General features: G+C 42.1%; 1 protein-coding gene across 1 annotated transcript in view; it reads right to left on the reverse strand.

Moving 5' to 3' along the window:
- Positions 1-16228, reverse strand: part of ROR1 (receptor tyrosine kinase like orphan receptor 1) — a 412356-nt gene that overhangs the window by 39434 nt on the left and 356694 nt on the right. The window contains exons 5-6 of the mRNA XM_015141249.3: positions 4046-4173; positions 1132-1449 (exon numbers count right to left, since the gene is read on the reverse strand). Coding sequence (XP_014996735.1) covers positions 1132-1449; positions 4046-4173 — 446 coding nt within the window. The remainder of the gene's footprint in view (positions 1-1131; positions 1450-4045; positions 4174-16228) is intronic.

Below are 16228 nucleotides of genomic sequence, written 5' to 3' on the forward strand. Positions count from 1 at the left end.
AGTGTTGGAGGTGGGGCCTGGTGGGAGGTGATTGGATCATGGGAGCAGGTTTCTTGTGAATGGTTTAACACCAACCCCCCTTGGTACTGTCCTTGGGATAGTGAGTAAGTTCTCATTCTCATGGCCGTTTAAAAGCATGTGGCACCTCCCTACTCACTCTCTCTTTCTCCTGCTCCTGCCATGTAAGAAGCTTGCTCTCCCTTCACCTTCTGCCATGATTAGAAGCTTCCTGAGGACTCCTCAGAAGCAGAAGTTGCTATACTCCCTGTACAGCCTGCAGAACCACACGTGAATCAATTAAACTTCCTTTCTTTATAAATTACCCAGTTTCAGGTATTTCATTATAGCAATGCAAGAATGTGCTGATACTTGCTATAATACACTTACCATGACGTGTACCATTAGTGCATTTATTTAGTACATTCACAATATTGTACAACCATCACCACTATAGGTTCTAGAATACTTATAGTACCCTAAAAGGAAACCCCATATCTATTAAACAGTCACTCTCCACTACCCCTAGCCTGGCCCCTGGTAACTACTAATCTGAATTCCGTCTATATGGATTTATCGATTCTGGAAATTTCATGTAAATGGATCATACAATGGTGTCTGGCTTCCTTTACTTAGTATAATGTTTTCCAGATTCACCCAGGTTTGTAGCATGTATCTGTATTTCATTTCTTTTTGTGGATAAATAATGTTTCACTGTGTGGATATACCACAATTTGTTTAACCGCTCCTCTACTGATGGACATTTGGGTCGTTTCCACCCTTTGGCTACTGTAAATAGTGTTGTTATAAACATTCTCATATGAGTTTTTGTTTGAACATCTGTTTTCAGTTCTTTTGATTACATACTCAGGAGTAGAATCGCTAGGTCATATGGTAATTCTGTTTAAGTTATTGAGAAACCAGCTCCCATATTTTAAAATTATTGTCTTCATGAAGCTTCTTGTAGATAACTATGTCTAATCCACCACTGAATGCTCAGGCACAGTACTCAGCCCATTGGAAAATAATTTGATTAACAGTATGAAAATCACTATGGGTTAAGGTCCAGCTTTCCCTGTGCCATGAGGTTGCTGACCCTTAGAACAGCACAGAAGGTCAGGGGCTACCACTTACTTTTATTTATAGGGTCTGCCATGGGAATTCCAATCCGGATACAGTTTGCAGCTTCTGGGCTCTCTGGCTGGGGGAGATCTTCACAGTTTGGCAGTTTCAGCCTCATCAGAATCATGGGATTTGATCTTGCAAAAATGTACTCTGTTTGACACAGGACATTTTCCAGGATTTCACATTCATCGCGACACAAGTCACGGGGCTTTGGGACGGATGAAGTTTCATCACAGTACGGGAAGGCATAGTGGCACAGGGAAGGAATGGCGAACTGAGAACACTTATCAGATAAGTGACTGGAAGTGCCAATCATAGTGAAGGCAGCTGGAAAACAAACACAATTATTAACTCCCAGAGGCCAGGGTTTATCTTCTTTGGTTATCTCGTCAACAGATATCAGATATAAATACACATTGCGAGGAATCCGCTGTGCTGAAACAGACAAGGCCCAGAGAAGGAGATTCATTTCAGATGTCTAAGCAGCTTACTTTCACTGGCTTGAAAAAAACCATTTTGACTACAAAGTTGAAAAAACAGGATTAAATTACATATGTACCGTTTCCTAATACAAAAATTAATTAGGTTAAAGTACAATATATTTTTCACTTTTTTACTACAAAGCAATCGAACTTTGTGTTTCATCTGGTGCTTTTTATTGGTTTTGTGAGGCTTCTAAAACATCTGACAGCTGTAGGGACAGAACTTGTTTCTGCAGTGGCTGAGCCTGAGCACAGGATCCAGTTCTGTGTCTTGCTGGATGGCAAGAGTTGCTGGATGACTTAGGGTAACTTGCTTAATTTCTATGTGGCTTAAATACTTTCTACTACTGAAAATGAGGCAACTTACTTGGAAGTTCTCAAAGAGCACAGTGCAATTGTTCCAAGGCGTATCATCGAATATTAGTGGTTCCTTAGCTTAATCTCCTACCAGTAGGGTAAGATGCACAAAAAGCACACCAGCCTACCTTTGAATACCGCTATTGACAAGGAGCTTACACCTTACAAGGCAATCTATGAGGTTGTTGATACATTATTTCCCCAAGTATGTTGCTCAGAACATTAATTGTGTGAAATAGAATAGTGCTTGAGAAATAAGCCAACAAGTTTGGGAAACGCTGGGATAAAAAAAGGTAAATGAATTTTTTAAAAAACTGTGATACTTTCCACCAGGCTGATACCCGTTAGAAATCTCCAAGAGAGGATTTTTATAAATAGGTTACCAATTATTTACATCAAAACTTCCACTTTTTTTTTTTTTTTGAGACAGTGTCACTCTGTCACCCAGGCTGGAATGCAGGGTTACGCTCTTGGCTCAGTGCAACTTCTGCCTCCCAGGTTCAAGGGATTCTTGTACCTCAGCCTCCCGAGTAGCTGGGACTACAGGCACGTACCACCAGACCCAGCTAATTTTTATATTGTTTTTTAGTAGAGATGGGGTTTTGCTATGTGGGCCAGGCTGGTCTTGAACTCCTGGCCTCAAATGATCCACCCGCCTCAGCCTCCCAAAGTGCTGGGATTACAGGAGTGAGCCACTGTGCCTGGCCCAAAATGTCTACTTGTTTTTGTGGATATTCAGTTAAAAGTACGTTAAGGCATTCTTACATTAGGTTGAAATGGGTGTTTAACAGCACCTCTCTGTCAGTCCTACTGCTCTTTGAAATTTCAGAGTTTTCTTCCTGCTGAAATGAGGGCTTCAGAAAATGGCAACTACCTATTCCTATAGTTGCTTCTTTTGGTTGGTTAAAGAGTCCTCTGGGTTGCTGAGGCAGGAGAATGGCGTGAACCTGGGAAGCGGAGCTTGCAGTGAGCCGAGATCGCGCCACTGCACTCCAGCCTGGGTGACAGAGCAAGACTCCGTCTCAAAAAAAAAAAAAAAAAAAAAAATCCTCCCCCGTCTTCCCCCTGGCCTCCTCTCAGTTCCTTCACATTCCTCATAGCACATAGCTTCCACATAGCTTCTGGATCTTTTGCTGTTCTATGTTTCTGCCTTGGGTTTGTTCTTACCTCTCCTAGGGTTGCCAGATAAAGAACAAGACAATGGTTACATTTCCATTTCAGATAAATGTTTATGACATACTTATACTAAGTATTTGTTGTTTATCTGAAATTCAAATGTAACTGGGTATCCTGAATTTTTATTTGCTAGATATGGCAACCTCATTAGAATCTCACGAAGGCAATGTGAACGGATTGCAAAGGGTACGTGACACAGAGGCATCGTAACTACACTAATGGAAGGGGACAAAGCGGCTGTAAGCACCAGAATGATGCATGCAAAATCCTACAAGGTAGCCTATGCTACTTTAACTCATGTGTGCTAGCAAGTGCTTCGCTACTAGATTTCCATCAAAAGGATACTTTCAATTAAGAAAAACGAAGGGTGAAATACTGAAAGCTAGAGCAAGAAGAGAGGGATGGTCATCTTGCCTCATCACTCACTTCACAGATGAAGAAGGGGACTTTTTGGGAAAGTAATCCATTTCCCCAAAGTTCACTATCATAATAGTTCCGGGATGAGCGTCCAGAATTCTAAACTCTAAATTCATCCCCTCTCAGTCGACATCATGTTGCTTCTAAACAGTAAGCTCTGTGAGGGCAGAGATGTACCTGGCTTATTTACACACCATCATCTCTCCCATTCAGGTTCAGTCCTGGTACACTGAAAGCACTTAATAATATTTATTGAGTGTTTGAATGAATGTGAGATTTTGCAAAGCTTCCTTTTCCTCTAAGAGCAACCTTCAATAAATTACTTTAATGTAAATTCCAGAGCACAGAGATCATGTCTCATGCTTTTTTATGGTCCTGCTCCCAACCCCCATGCCGAGCTTAATCCTTTGTCAAGAGAGGAGCTCAATAAAACTTTTGGTGAGAAAAATAGTTATTCAAGGGACAAATATAATTTCACTGGTGCTACTTACCTGTGATCTGATTTTCTATTTCCCCTTGCATGTGCAAAGACTCCATGTAGACGGTGCGGTTGCCAATAAATCTTGCACATGCAATCCCTCTGTATGGCTGACAGAATCCATCTTCTTCATACTCATCTCTGAAAGAAAGCACAGACAGACATCAGCTGATGCACCACATACATACAGGGCACGGCAAGCTCTGACTGCATGATACCCTAAATAGTCACTAGGGGGCACAGTTGGGTACAATATACAAAAGACTGGGCTAAGGAATTGGGGGCTTTTGCTCAGTTCTTAAAACATCTGTTGGTCATATTGGTCAAGTTTCCTACACCCCCAGAAAGTCGTCCTGAAGCACAAAATCATCCTTAAATATGGGAGAAAATGCTTTTATTTTCGCAGCTGGTGGTGGACTGGAAGATGATGTCGTTATAGGAGTCAAGAGGAAATGAGTTGGAAATCTGGGCACATGTTCTGCAGTTTTTTGTTTTTTAAGCACAGATTATTTCTGCTTCATTTGCTACAAAGGCGTGGGCGAATTAGCCACCAGATCCACTCCAACTGACATGTCAATTAGGGGGATCCATGGGGTGAGAAGCTGGGGGCAGCTGGGAAGAAACCTGACGGCAGCTCAGTTAGGTGGCTCTTCACTGCTTAACCTCCATTATCTCTACCCTGCCCAAAGAGGCCAGGGCAAACCATGGCCTGGAGAGTTTGAATTGAGGCACTAAATCCAAGGAAATCTAGAGAAAATGTCCATGGAAATTTTGCTTTCATGCTTCCCTAAAATTTTAAAAAATAGTCTTACTACAATTTTGTGGCCTCAAAATTATAATAGTTTTTTAAAAGAAGGGGTGGTAGATTTCATCTTGAAGACAGAGGGACACCAGAAATGACATGATTCATGTGCCAGGTAAAAGGACTGGAGATCTAAAACTGGAGATGAGGACCCAAGATGGTAGGCTCAACCTGAAAGGGCAGAGGCTACCATCTCCCACGAGGGCCTACGAGGAGCACAAGATCCCCCCAGTGCAGAACATCCAGCTGTTTCTCAAAGGCAGACCATAGCCAAACCAAAGTCTGCCTGCCACGTGTATGGGTTGACTTCAACCCTGGATGCTCCTCCTCAATATATCATTTCAAAAAAAAAAAAAAAAAAAATACCGTTTTTCCTCTTTGGTTTCTTCTAAGTAAAAATCCCTCAGAGCAAAGTCAGGAGAACAAAATTCTCTTCCTGAGTTTAACATTTGGGTGCCCTTAGGCAAGCTGTCTGAGCCCTCTGAGCCACAATTTTCTCATCTACAAGTTGGACACAGTAACTGACTTCTCTGCCCTACAAAGGAAAGTCATGACGATCCCATCAGATAATGTAAAAGCTTTTTTAAATTGTAGAGATAACATATGGCTGTTCTTAAAGTATTTACAATGACCAAAGAAGACATTTATTTAAAAGACAGTTATTTACTAAGCTCCTACATCGTAAGAGGGACTGTGGTTAGTGCTGTGGTGCTGCACTTCCCACTTGAAGGTCTAGTGCAGGAGTCTAGCAAGTCAAAGGATAGCAGCAAACCAAGTGGAAAAATCACCTGATAGGACACTAATTTCTGCTTCTCTCTACTCCCATTCATTAAAAGAATCATTTTAAAGGTGAAGGTGGGGGAAGTATCTTCAGTTTAGTCCTGAAAATAGTTTGTATTGCAAAGCTCTTAAAAACTTAACCTTTAAATACACATACAAATGAATATATCATATACCTGACATAAAGACATTGAAATTTTACTGTTGCACAATCCTGCAAGCACTCCACATGTTTACTTTCATAAATCCTAGAGTAATGCTGAAGGCTTTTTGGCTTAAATTTTACTTGGGTTGTAAAATTAACCCAACTTTTATTGGGTAACTAATACCATAAACCTATGGGGAGAAAGAAGGTTCTTGATGACCTACACTTGGATCTTGGAAACCTAAGTACAGAGACCAGAATACACCCCCATGCCACCCCCTGCTATTACAGATGACGCTTTTCTATCCCTAGGCATTAGCAGAGCCCTGGATTTTTAAGGTGTCATTATGAGAACACTTCTTTCTCCCCCACATTAAACTCTCAAGGCTTCAATTTATATCTCTCGGGAGGACAAAACCCTGGAATTACCCCCACATATAAATCCCCAACCTACTGGGAGTTCCCATATTTTATGTGTGAGGCTTAGGCTAAACTTCTTACCACCTTTCCAGTTCATGACTCTTAAAAAGACTCTGAATGCTTTTTTTTTTTTTTTCAGAATAAAATGGAATGCAATTCCTTGGCTGCACATTTCTTATCAAGGGCTTAGAGCTGCAGGTGTATTAAATTTTTGACTATTCCCAGAATTCCTCCTATCCTGTTCAGTCTCCTGGGGGACAGATTTTTTAAAAAGAAAACAAAAAAACCCAAAACCGGTATGTACTGTTATCTGCTGGGGAGTGGCTCTGTCTCGGCTCCTTGTGAGAATCGCCTTGGCAGCACATTGGGAGGCCGAGGCAGGTGGATTATCTGAGGTCAGGAGTTCAAGACCAGCCTAGTCAACATGGTGAAACCCCATCTCTACTAAAAATACAAAAATTAGTTGGGTGTGGTGGCAGGTGCCTGTAATCCCAGCTACTCAGGAGGCTGAGGTAGGAGAACCCAGGAGGCGGAGGTTGCAGTGAGCCAAGATCATGCCACTGCACTCCAGCCTGGGTGACAGAGTGAGACTATCTCAAAAAAAAAAAAAAAAAAAGAAAAAATCTCCTTGAGAAGCTTTAGGAAATACCAATGCCCAGGTCCCACCTTAGACCTATTAAATCATAGTCTCTGGGGATGAGGCTTAGGTACCCATGCTTAAAGAAACCTACCAGGTGATTTGAATGTGGTTGAGAACCACAACACTAAAAAAAAAACCAAACATGTATTGAGTGTCTGCTGCTCTGGGCTGGGTACTGTGTTAGGTACTTTCCTTAAAGCAGCCCCTGATGAGCTATTGTCCTTATTTTATGAGGGAGAAACTCAAAGTTATTTAAACTCAAAGTTAAGTAACTTGCTCAAATTCACAAAGCCAGTCAGTGGTGGAGCTAGGATTTAAACTGAAACTCAAGATGAGGCCACTATCCCATGTTGTTAGGTCTGTAACTATGTTCTGCTTTTCAATACTACTCTTAGTTAAATCAGCCTAATCGAGAAGGAGACTTATAATGAGTCTTGATTCTGTACCATATACTACTAAGTTTCATATACTTCTAAAACAGATACTAAGTCATTTAATCCCAACAACAATCTTATGAAGAAGGTAAAGATGTAATTATTCCCATTTTACAGATGAGAAAAGTGAGAGTCAGAAAGCATAGAGAACTTACCCAAAGTTACACAGCAAGTAGTAGAGCTAGATTTGCCCTAAACAGTGTTTCTAACCACACTCTATAGCTTCTTTCCAAGTAGTTTGGTGATGGAGCTTTTGCAATGCTTACAGGGGCTTTCTGCTGTGGAGAAGCTTTGGGGTATGCTGGGTGGTAAAAGGTTTTCTTTTAAACATAAAGTCAAAATCACTTTTCATTCTTTTCCATTTTTCCCCACTGGCTTTGGCTGGAGGGGAACAAATGCTCCTCCAGCATTAATCAGCTTTATGCTTTTTTCCGGCTCACACTTCTTTCATCATTGATGTCTTCCTGCCTCCCTCCACACTCAGCAAATTAAAAATGTGAAGCAAGTGGCAAGGCAGCAAAAGTGCAAGAGCACTTGCCATGAGTGTGCCCAAGGCTGCATGCAATGGAGAAGAAAAGTGCATTGGGAAAGGGCAAATGGAATTTGGCCATTCATCACAGTGGCTGGCACCAGCGTGCACCGGCTGCCTCACCGTGATGTCAAGCTGCAGGGGTGCTTTGTGATGGGAACTCATGTTTCTCATAAAGGTAACTAAGTAACCATGTTGCCAGCCTCTACAACCTGCCACATTCTCTGCCATGGGATTGGGAAACGCAAATGGGGTCTGCACTCCACCTCCAGGGTCTCCTCCTTCTCCAGGGCAAGGAGCTTATGAAGGATACTTGAAGAATGCTAAAAGGGATTGTGGAACACTGCGGCAGCAAAAGGAGTGCACATCTAGGAATGACTGCAGAGCAAGGGAAGGAAATGCTGTTCTGCAGACACTTTATAATCTAGTTCTTGTCAGCTTTTCCAGCTTCCTTCCCTACCAGACAAGCCTACGAGCCTGATGATACTAGTCATATGGATGATCTTGCTAGTCTCAAACCACAGGATGCACTTCGATGCTGATGTGTTGTGGCCCATGCTCATCCTGAGGGCTGGCATGCCCTCCACCCTCTCATTCACCTTGTGAATGTTCTCATCTTTAAGATCCAAATGCCCCCACCTTCTCTGGAAAGTTAGTTACTCACTAACCCCACCCATTCCCAGTACTTTCATCAAACCATTCCACAGATTTCCAGTTTCATATACTATTTAATCTGTTTAGCGCCCATCTTACCACTGACTGACCAACAGAACTAGAAGAGATGAGGAGACTGTCCCAGGCTAGCCCACCAACGTGGACCCTTCTCCATACCAGGAGTATCCTCTAAATTGGAAGCCATTTTCTCCCTCATCAGAATATACAGGGTATGGGCAGACATAGCTGAACTGATTGGTACTGACAAATTTGGTCTTAAAATGTTCTTTTTGGGGATAATTTCAGTTAAAATGCCTACCTCTCCTTTTCTTTTCTTTTCTTTTTTTTTTTTTGAGAAGGAGTCTCGCTCCCATTGCACAGGCTGGAGTGCAGTGGCACAATCTCAGCTCACTGCAACCACCACCTCCCAGGTTCAAGCAATTCTCCTTCCTCAGCCTCCTGAGTAGCTGGGATTACAGGCATGTGCCACCACGCCTGGCTAATTTTTGTATTTTTAGTAGAGACAGGTTTTCACCATGTTGGCCAGGCTGATCTCGAACTCCTGACCTCAGATGATCCACCTGCCTCAGCCTCCCAAAGTGCTAGGATTACAGGCATGAGCCACCATGCCCAGCCTTCTACCTCTTCTTAATGAGAAGAGAATGGATGCAGAGGGACTTTCCTGACTGTAAAATCTCACTTAAACCAAATAATTGAAAACAGGTACTCAAACACATACACTTGTACACAAATGTGCAGAGCAGCACTATTCACAATAGTCCAAAGGTGGGAACAGCTCAGGCGTTCATCGACAGATGAATGGATAGAAAAAAGGTGGTAGATACATACAATAGACTGTATTATTCAGCCATGAAAAGTGAATGAGGTACTGAAACAGGTTATGATGTGGGAGAGCCTCAAAAACATGCTAAGGAAATAAACCGAACAAAAAGGGCACATATTGTATAATCCCATTTATATGAAATATTTAAAATAGATAAGTCTTCGGAGAAAAGCAGATTGGTGGTTGCTAGGGGCTGGGGAACAGGGAGGAATGAGAAGCAGCTGCTTAGTGGGCATGGAATTTTATTTTGAGATGATGAAAATGTTTTGGAACTAGACAGATGTGGTGGTTACACAACTTTATGAATATACTAACTACTATTGACTTATTCTTTTTAATATGGTTAATTCTGGCTGGGTGCAGTGGCTCACACCTATAATCCCAGCACTTTAGGAGATCAAGGTGGGAGGATCGATTGAGGCCTGGAGTTCAAGACCAGCCTGGGCAACATAGTGAGGCTCTGTCTCTACAAAAATAAAAATAAAAAAATTAGCAGGGCATGGTGGCACACACACATAGGCCTATCTACTCAGGGGGCTGAGGCAGGAGGATTGCTTGGGTCCAGGAGTCCGAGGCTGCAGTTAGCCATGATCGTACCACTGCACTCCAGCCTGGGTGACAAAGCAAGACCATCTCTTTAAAAAAATAACGATAATAAAATAAAATGGTGAACTCTACATTATGTGAATTTCACTGTAATTTAAAAAAATATCATTTACACAAGGGCCAAGGTAGAGGGAGCTTGGAAGAGGGCCAATGGTTGCAAATTCAAGCCTCGAGATGGGGGAGGTTGTGGGGTAGCTTTGTAAGTCACTTCCAAGCAGACTAATCTGATATAAGCATGAGCAGTTCACTCAGTATAGCAGGTTCCTTTGTTCTGATTCTCACGGCTCTTCAAATGGAATGCCAGGGACAGTGGCTCAGCAATCCCACAGCATGGCAGCTTCGCAGGGACAGAGTGCAGTGAATTAATAACCCAACATCTCTTACTTCTGAATTTATCCCCCCAGCCCCTTTCATAGACGCTGTTTTGAGCCATGGAGAGGAAATCACATCAAGATGGCTGCCCCTAAAACCCCTGAAGGAAAGTCATCACACAGCTCAAAGAGATGCAGGGTCCACAGGTTTGCTCAGTGGGCAGTTTACTAAAGTGGGAATTACTTTCTGTCATGTGGATAGTAATTTCTCTTTACCCAAGCAAACACAACTTACTCATGCTTTCCCAAAAGACCATCACGGCCATGAATAAATGGAAAATACCCCTTTTTAAAACTTGTGAATCAGGCCATCTATTAGCAGATCTGGTTAAAAGCATGACCACATAACGGCTCTAGTAACCTCGAGCTGAGTGTGAAGCTTCCCACTTCAGAGGCAGGGTTCTTCTCCCTTGGGAGGGGCAAACAGATCTCTTAAGGTAAAAATAGTCCTGGCTTTTAATAAAATGGGGCTACATTATAAAACTAAGGATCCAAGTAAAAGATGCAGAATTATTCCAATGTAGATAGAAGATCAGAGACACAGACACTTTTAAGAACAGATTATAATTGGAGGTGGTCTGAAAAGTTACCTCCTATCCCAACCTACCTCCTTCCTCTTTCTGAGGAGACTTCAAGCCGGGAAGCAACCTTGGTTAACAGCTAACCAGGAGGAGGGGGCATCATTTAAATCTTATCAGCTCTAGCTGCACACACCTTGAAATGATGGCCCTGGGAGAGGCAGCATCTGGACAGGTGTAGGCAGAGACATGGAAAGGGAAGGCTGGGGAGGGTGAGCATCCAGGAAGGGGAGCTGTCGGGAGCACCAAAAGCAGACTTCGCCTCAGGCTGGCTGTGGTCAAGAGATTACAGGTTAAATATGTGATCCTGAAGTTATCTCACAAACTCTCCTTTCTAAAGACCAGTCTGAAAATGGGCATCAAAAAGTACGTGTTAACATACTTGACCTTTAAGGTCAATTTTCAAAGGGAGCCAATCGAGGCATGTCAACCCAGAGGGCCAACGACTCACAGAGAAACCTTAAATCTATAGGGTTGAGAATTCAGCTAACCCTTACCTCCCTTTTTCTTTTATTGGAATGCCTTTGTAAGCATAAGCAATTTTGAGGTGACTGTATTGAATATCACATGTAGGTTCCCACACCTGGTCAGTGACAATTTGGTTAACATTTATTCGCTTAGCTAAAGAGTCCCTCGCCCTGTTTCATACCACCTTTTTTCTTTAAAAAATTAAATCAAATTTTTGAAGTTTTTTTCCCTTGGCTATGAACCATTAAAACAAACAGATGAATAACGTTCTGTCATAGTTTCCAGAGCAGCACATAAGAGTTACTTGTGTCCAACTCAGAAAAGAGAAGGCATTGGCTTTGCTTCATAGTGATGTTTGGAAACACAAGGGTTTGCATTTCACTTGGAGCAGCAGCAGAATTACCCAGGCTTGTATCTCACAAACGTAATTTGAGGGAAAATTACATGTGTACTATATTTTATTCCTATTTAAACACACATTTGAAATGATAGGACTGCACTAGTACGGTATTTGCAAGAATACAGAAGATTGCTAATCAAAAGAATGAGTGATTTTTACTGTCTTCAATTTACTGAGGTTTTCAGGGTAGGGGCGGCCTTGCACCTTCTAAGAATGCTTTGGATGTTTTTACTTTTCCTCTGTTAAGGGCCTGCTTTGCCCCCAAGGTTAGGCTGAAGCTGGAAATGCATAGGTGACACTTTGAGTCCCCGAGTTCAGGGCCCCCGAGTTCTTATTAGAGACCCTTTGGATGTGCTTTGGCAGTTCTCCAAATATTAGACATTCAAACCACCCCCTAAAATTGCCTATTGAGAATAATGGGACTTTAGAATAATATGAAATTCACACATACCAATCTGGGCAGATTTTCTACCACAGATGTTACTGGAATTGCTTTGATTTTTTTTTTTTTTCTTTCCTTTTATGCCTTTGGCCATGGATTGAAAAAAGAGAAGGTTTGTGGAAAGAGTGGTAAATGGAATTTAGGGACATCTTAGGAGGGTTTTAATTTCATCTTACTACTCAGAAGTGGGGTGAAACCCAATCCCCAATTCTTGCTTTTCTGTTTCATCTCAGCTTTGTTTCCCATTCCTTCTGCTGATGGTGGTTACAAAAGACTACTGGCCTCCGTAAAAAGCAGTGGTGAGTTTAATGCCTCTCTGTACCCTCAACTCCAACACCCACCCAAAAGCAGTACAGAGATGCCCATGTCACAGGTACAATCTTACAAATTTTTATAATTTCAGAAGCAGCAATTCACATTAAAATAATGATTAATTTGTAATGCACAGATTTGTCCTGTTCCTCTGTTTCAATCCTCCTAAAGGCTTCCCTTGTCATGCTAAGTAAAACTGGCATCTTTACATTGTCCTTACATCATCTTCTCCTGCCCCACCTCGCCTCTCTGACCTCATGCCCTGCCACTGCCCCCTGCCCCTTACTTGATTATTACCTATTGTATTAATATTTAGTCTCATCGGGCATACTCTATATTGATATATTCAATTGTTTATTGTTTAAAAACAAACTTCATGGGAATAGGAACTTTGTTTTGGTCACTGCTATGTCCCTAATGGCCAGAATAGTGCCTATTAAGTATCAACTTGTTGATAAATGTTTAATAAGTGAATTAAATCTCTCCCACTTTTTAATTTCTGTGTGGTGGCAGCAAAGAGGGATCCTCTAGCAATCTGAAATGTGTAGTCAATCTCTCTACTTCCCCACCCCAGCCACCCAACTCCCCATGCATTTTTCTTTATTTTTTGAGACAGGATCTCACTCTGTCACCTAGGCTGGACTGCGGTGGTGAGATCACGGCTCACTGCAGCCTCAAACTTCCAGGCTTAAGTGATCTTCCTGCCTCAGCCTCCTGAGTAGCTGGAACTACAGGCTTGCACCACCATGCCTGGCTAGTTTTTTCACTTTTTCTTTTTTGGAGACACAGGGTCTTGCTATGTTTCCCAGGCTGGTCTTCAACTCCTGAACTCAAGCAATCCTCCTACCTTGACCTTCCTAAGTGCTGAGATTACAGGCATGAACCACCATACCTGGCCTCCCCATTCATTTAGTTTTGCTAAATGGAAGAAATAATGAGAAGAGGAAGAGGGGCAGCTTCTAAGAGTAGCAACCTTGAAAACTAAATTTGCTTCCAAAGAAATTCTTGAATTTGACCACTTTCTTCCCTCCTGGTTCAGGTCCCCACCACCTCTCAACTGCCCCTCACTGAGAGCCCTGCCTCCAGTCTTCCACTCTTCCAATCCATCCTCCAAAGGCTGCAAAAGGCCATTTAAGGTAGAAATCTGTGTCACTGCTGAGGCTGATGTTCTTCACAAGCCATCTGGCCATTCTTGGGTCCACAGTAAGTGAATACTTGTTATTAGAATGCCTGTATGAGATTGGGAGCTCACAAGAATCTCAGCTAATTTGGTTTTCAAGTTAAGATGGTTTCTTCTCTTTCTCTTCTTCATTTCTTCTTCCTACCATTATGCATTATCGAGATTTTATTCTATGCTCAACAGTATTCTAGGTCTTGAGGTAGACATCAGAAAAATTACCTTTGACTTTCAGCTATGGATATAATTTGTGATCATACATATTTATGAAAATACTACATTGCCCCAAACCAGAAGCAAGCGAGAGAGACAGAGAGGAGACAGCGAAAGAGACAGACACACACAGAGGAAAGAGAAAGAGAGAAAGGAGAGAGAGAGAGAGAGATGAAAGTTACTATACACCTGCCTTGTACCAGGAACCCCTCAAGGTAGGTAGTAGTATCTCCATTTTATAGTTGAGGAAACTAGGTCCAGAGATTAAGTCTCTTTCCCAAAACCTTAGGTCTTGCTCCAAATTTCTTGCAGTGTCCATCATAAGAAATATATAATAAAGTCAACAGCTTTGAAATGTGTACATATATGATTTAGTGAAAAAGAGACAACACAGAAGAGTACTTGCCCAAATAACACTGCCATATAAAGTGCTGATATGTATAAGAAAGGAGCTTAGATGGAAACAGTTTGATTTTATTGAATTATTCATCCTCACAGTTGCCCAAGTGCTTAACAATGATACAATAGTTAGGTTAAAATACTGAGGAAACAAGCTCGAGGAAAGGTGCTAGGCTTTGTTTTACACTGCCTAGACTCAGCAGAAGGGAGAGAATTTGTAAGCAATGGCTAAAGAAGGATTTTTAGAGGGAAGAAGAAGGTGGAAGATGTGGGAGGTACCTAAAGCCAGAAAGACAATGAACAGAAAAGATCCCTCCCAGGCAGCCTGGCCGGATTCAGGGTACCTCCATCCAACAAGGATTGTTCTCACTTCCTAGATATGGCCAGGAAAAATGCTAGCCAAGTACATGTCAAGTTTCTCTAGGGCATTGCCTAACTCAAGCATGATGCTGGGACTGAACTTGGAATTGCTGAGCGGAAAAGTCACTGGACTGGAAATGAGAAGACCAAGGTCTTGGTCCCACTTTGGCTGCCAAAAAAGTTATTTCCATACAACCTTGGATAGGTCACTTACCCTCTTTGTCCTCACTTACTCCATTTGTATAATATGGAAGTTGAACGCTATAATATGTTCTTTCCAATTCTAACCTTTTACAGTTACTCTAGTGTAAGCTCTCAATATATCCCACCAAGATGGCTGCAGGAGTCCCCTAACTGGTCTCTCTACCTCCATTCTTGGCCTGTAAATTGATCTTTCCCGTTGCCGTAGAATGATGAGCTAATAGGTAGATCACATTATCTGTTTCTTACAAATGTTCAGTGACTCTCTACTGTATAAAGTCCACTGGCAGCAGTCCTAACACATTAACAGCAATCACAAGGTCCCTACATAACTGCCCCATGGACATCTTCAGCCCCATCTCCTGCACTGCCCTTCTTGGTCCTCAGGTCCTGGTATTAAAGAACACCTTATAGTTTCTGAACATATCACACTGGCACTGATGTTCGTGCCTTGGCTATTTCCCTTCCAGGAAATCCATTCTCATCTTTCTTCACCTGACTCTCTCTCCCTCATCCTTCCAGTTTCGGTCCAGTTTCATCTCCTTTAAGATACTTTACTGAAAGTTTCAGATTAGTTAATGAGAAAATATGTGCTCTCTAGCATCCTTCATTGTATAATTATTATCTGTTGAGAAGTCTTTCCTCTACCAGGCAGAACGTTCCTGAAATACACAACTGTTCTTACTTTTCCATGCAGTCGTAATGCAACCCCAATCTCACTCCCAGCAGAGTCTAGAACGTATAACCTGGTTTGTAGAAGCCACCAAATAAATGTTTATAAAAGTGCACTCTATGTTTCTCTGCTATGGCTATACAGACCTCCTCCAGATTCCAACACCATCAGCCTTTAGCAAGCCCTCATTTGAATACAATCCCAAAGGTGGAACAGGCAAGTTCCATCCCTATTTCTTAAGTGCACTAGGCGAGCTCCCCATAAGCCCTGCAACTTTAAGTCTTTTAGTTTAGGAGCTAGCGGGTCAAAGGCAGGCTCAGGGCTCCCCACCCCTCCCACTGATTTCTCTAACCAGAAATGGAAAGGCTTCAGAATCCCTGGGCGCAGGTTGCTGTTGTGTGGGGCTCGTAGTACAGAATCGTATCTGACTCCATGGGAGTATTTGAAGCATTACTAAACACCCCTAACCTATCAACTCCCGGCTTTGTAGTCATTTCCAGTTGGAATGTTTTTAGGCTGAAAAAAGACAGGTTTGTGAAAAGACATAAACATCTTTGGTGAGAGGTGACATATGTTTTCTCCTAGTGAAAGCAAGGCACTCCTGTAGATTCTGCAGTTTTTGGATACTGCATAAAACACATCTCTTAGGCAATTAATCTCCTGGCAGGCTTTGAGTGAAGCAATTACCCCATGTTTTCCTTTGTCATTGTTCGAAAGTTTAACAGTGCATCTATCTACTTTATTTGAG

The sequence above is a fragment of the Macaca mulatta genome, chromosome 1 (assembly GCF_049350105.2).
Source record: "Macaca mulatta isolate MMU2019108-1 chromosome 1, T2T-MMU8v2.0, whole genome shotgun sequence".
Taxonomy (NCBI): Eukaryota; Metazoa; Chordata; class Mammalia; order Primates; family Cercopithecidae; genus Macaca; species Macaca mulatta.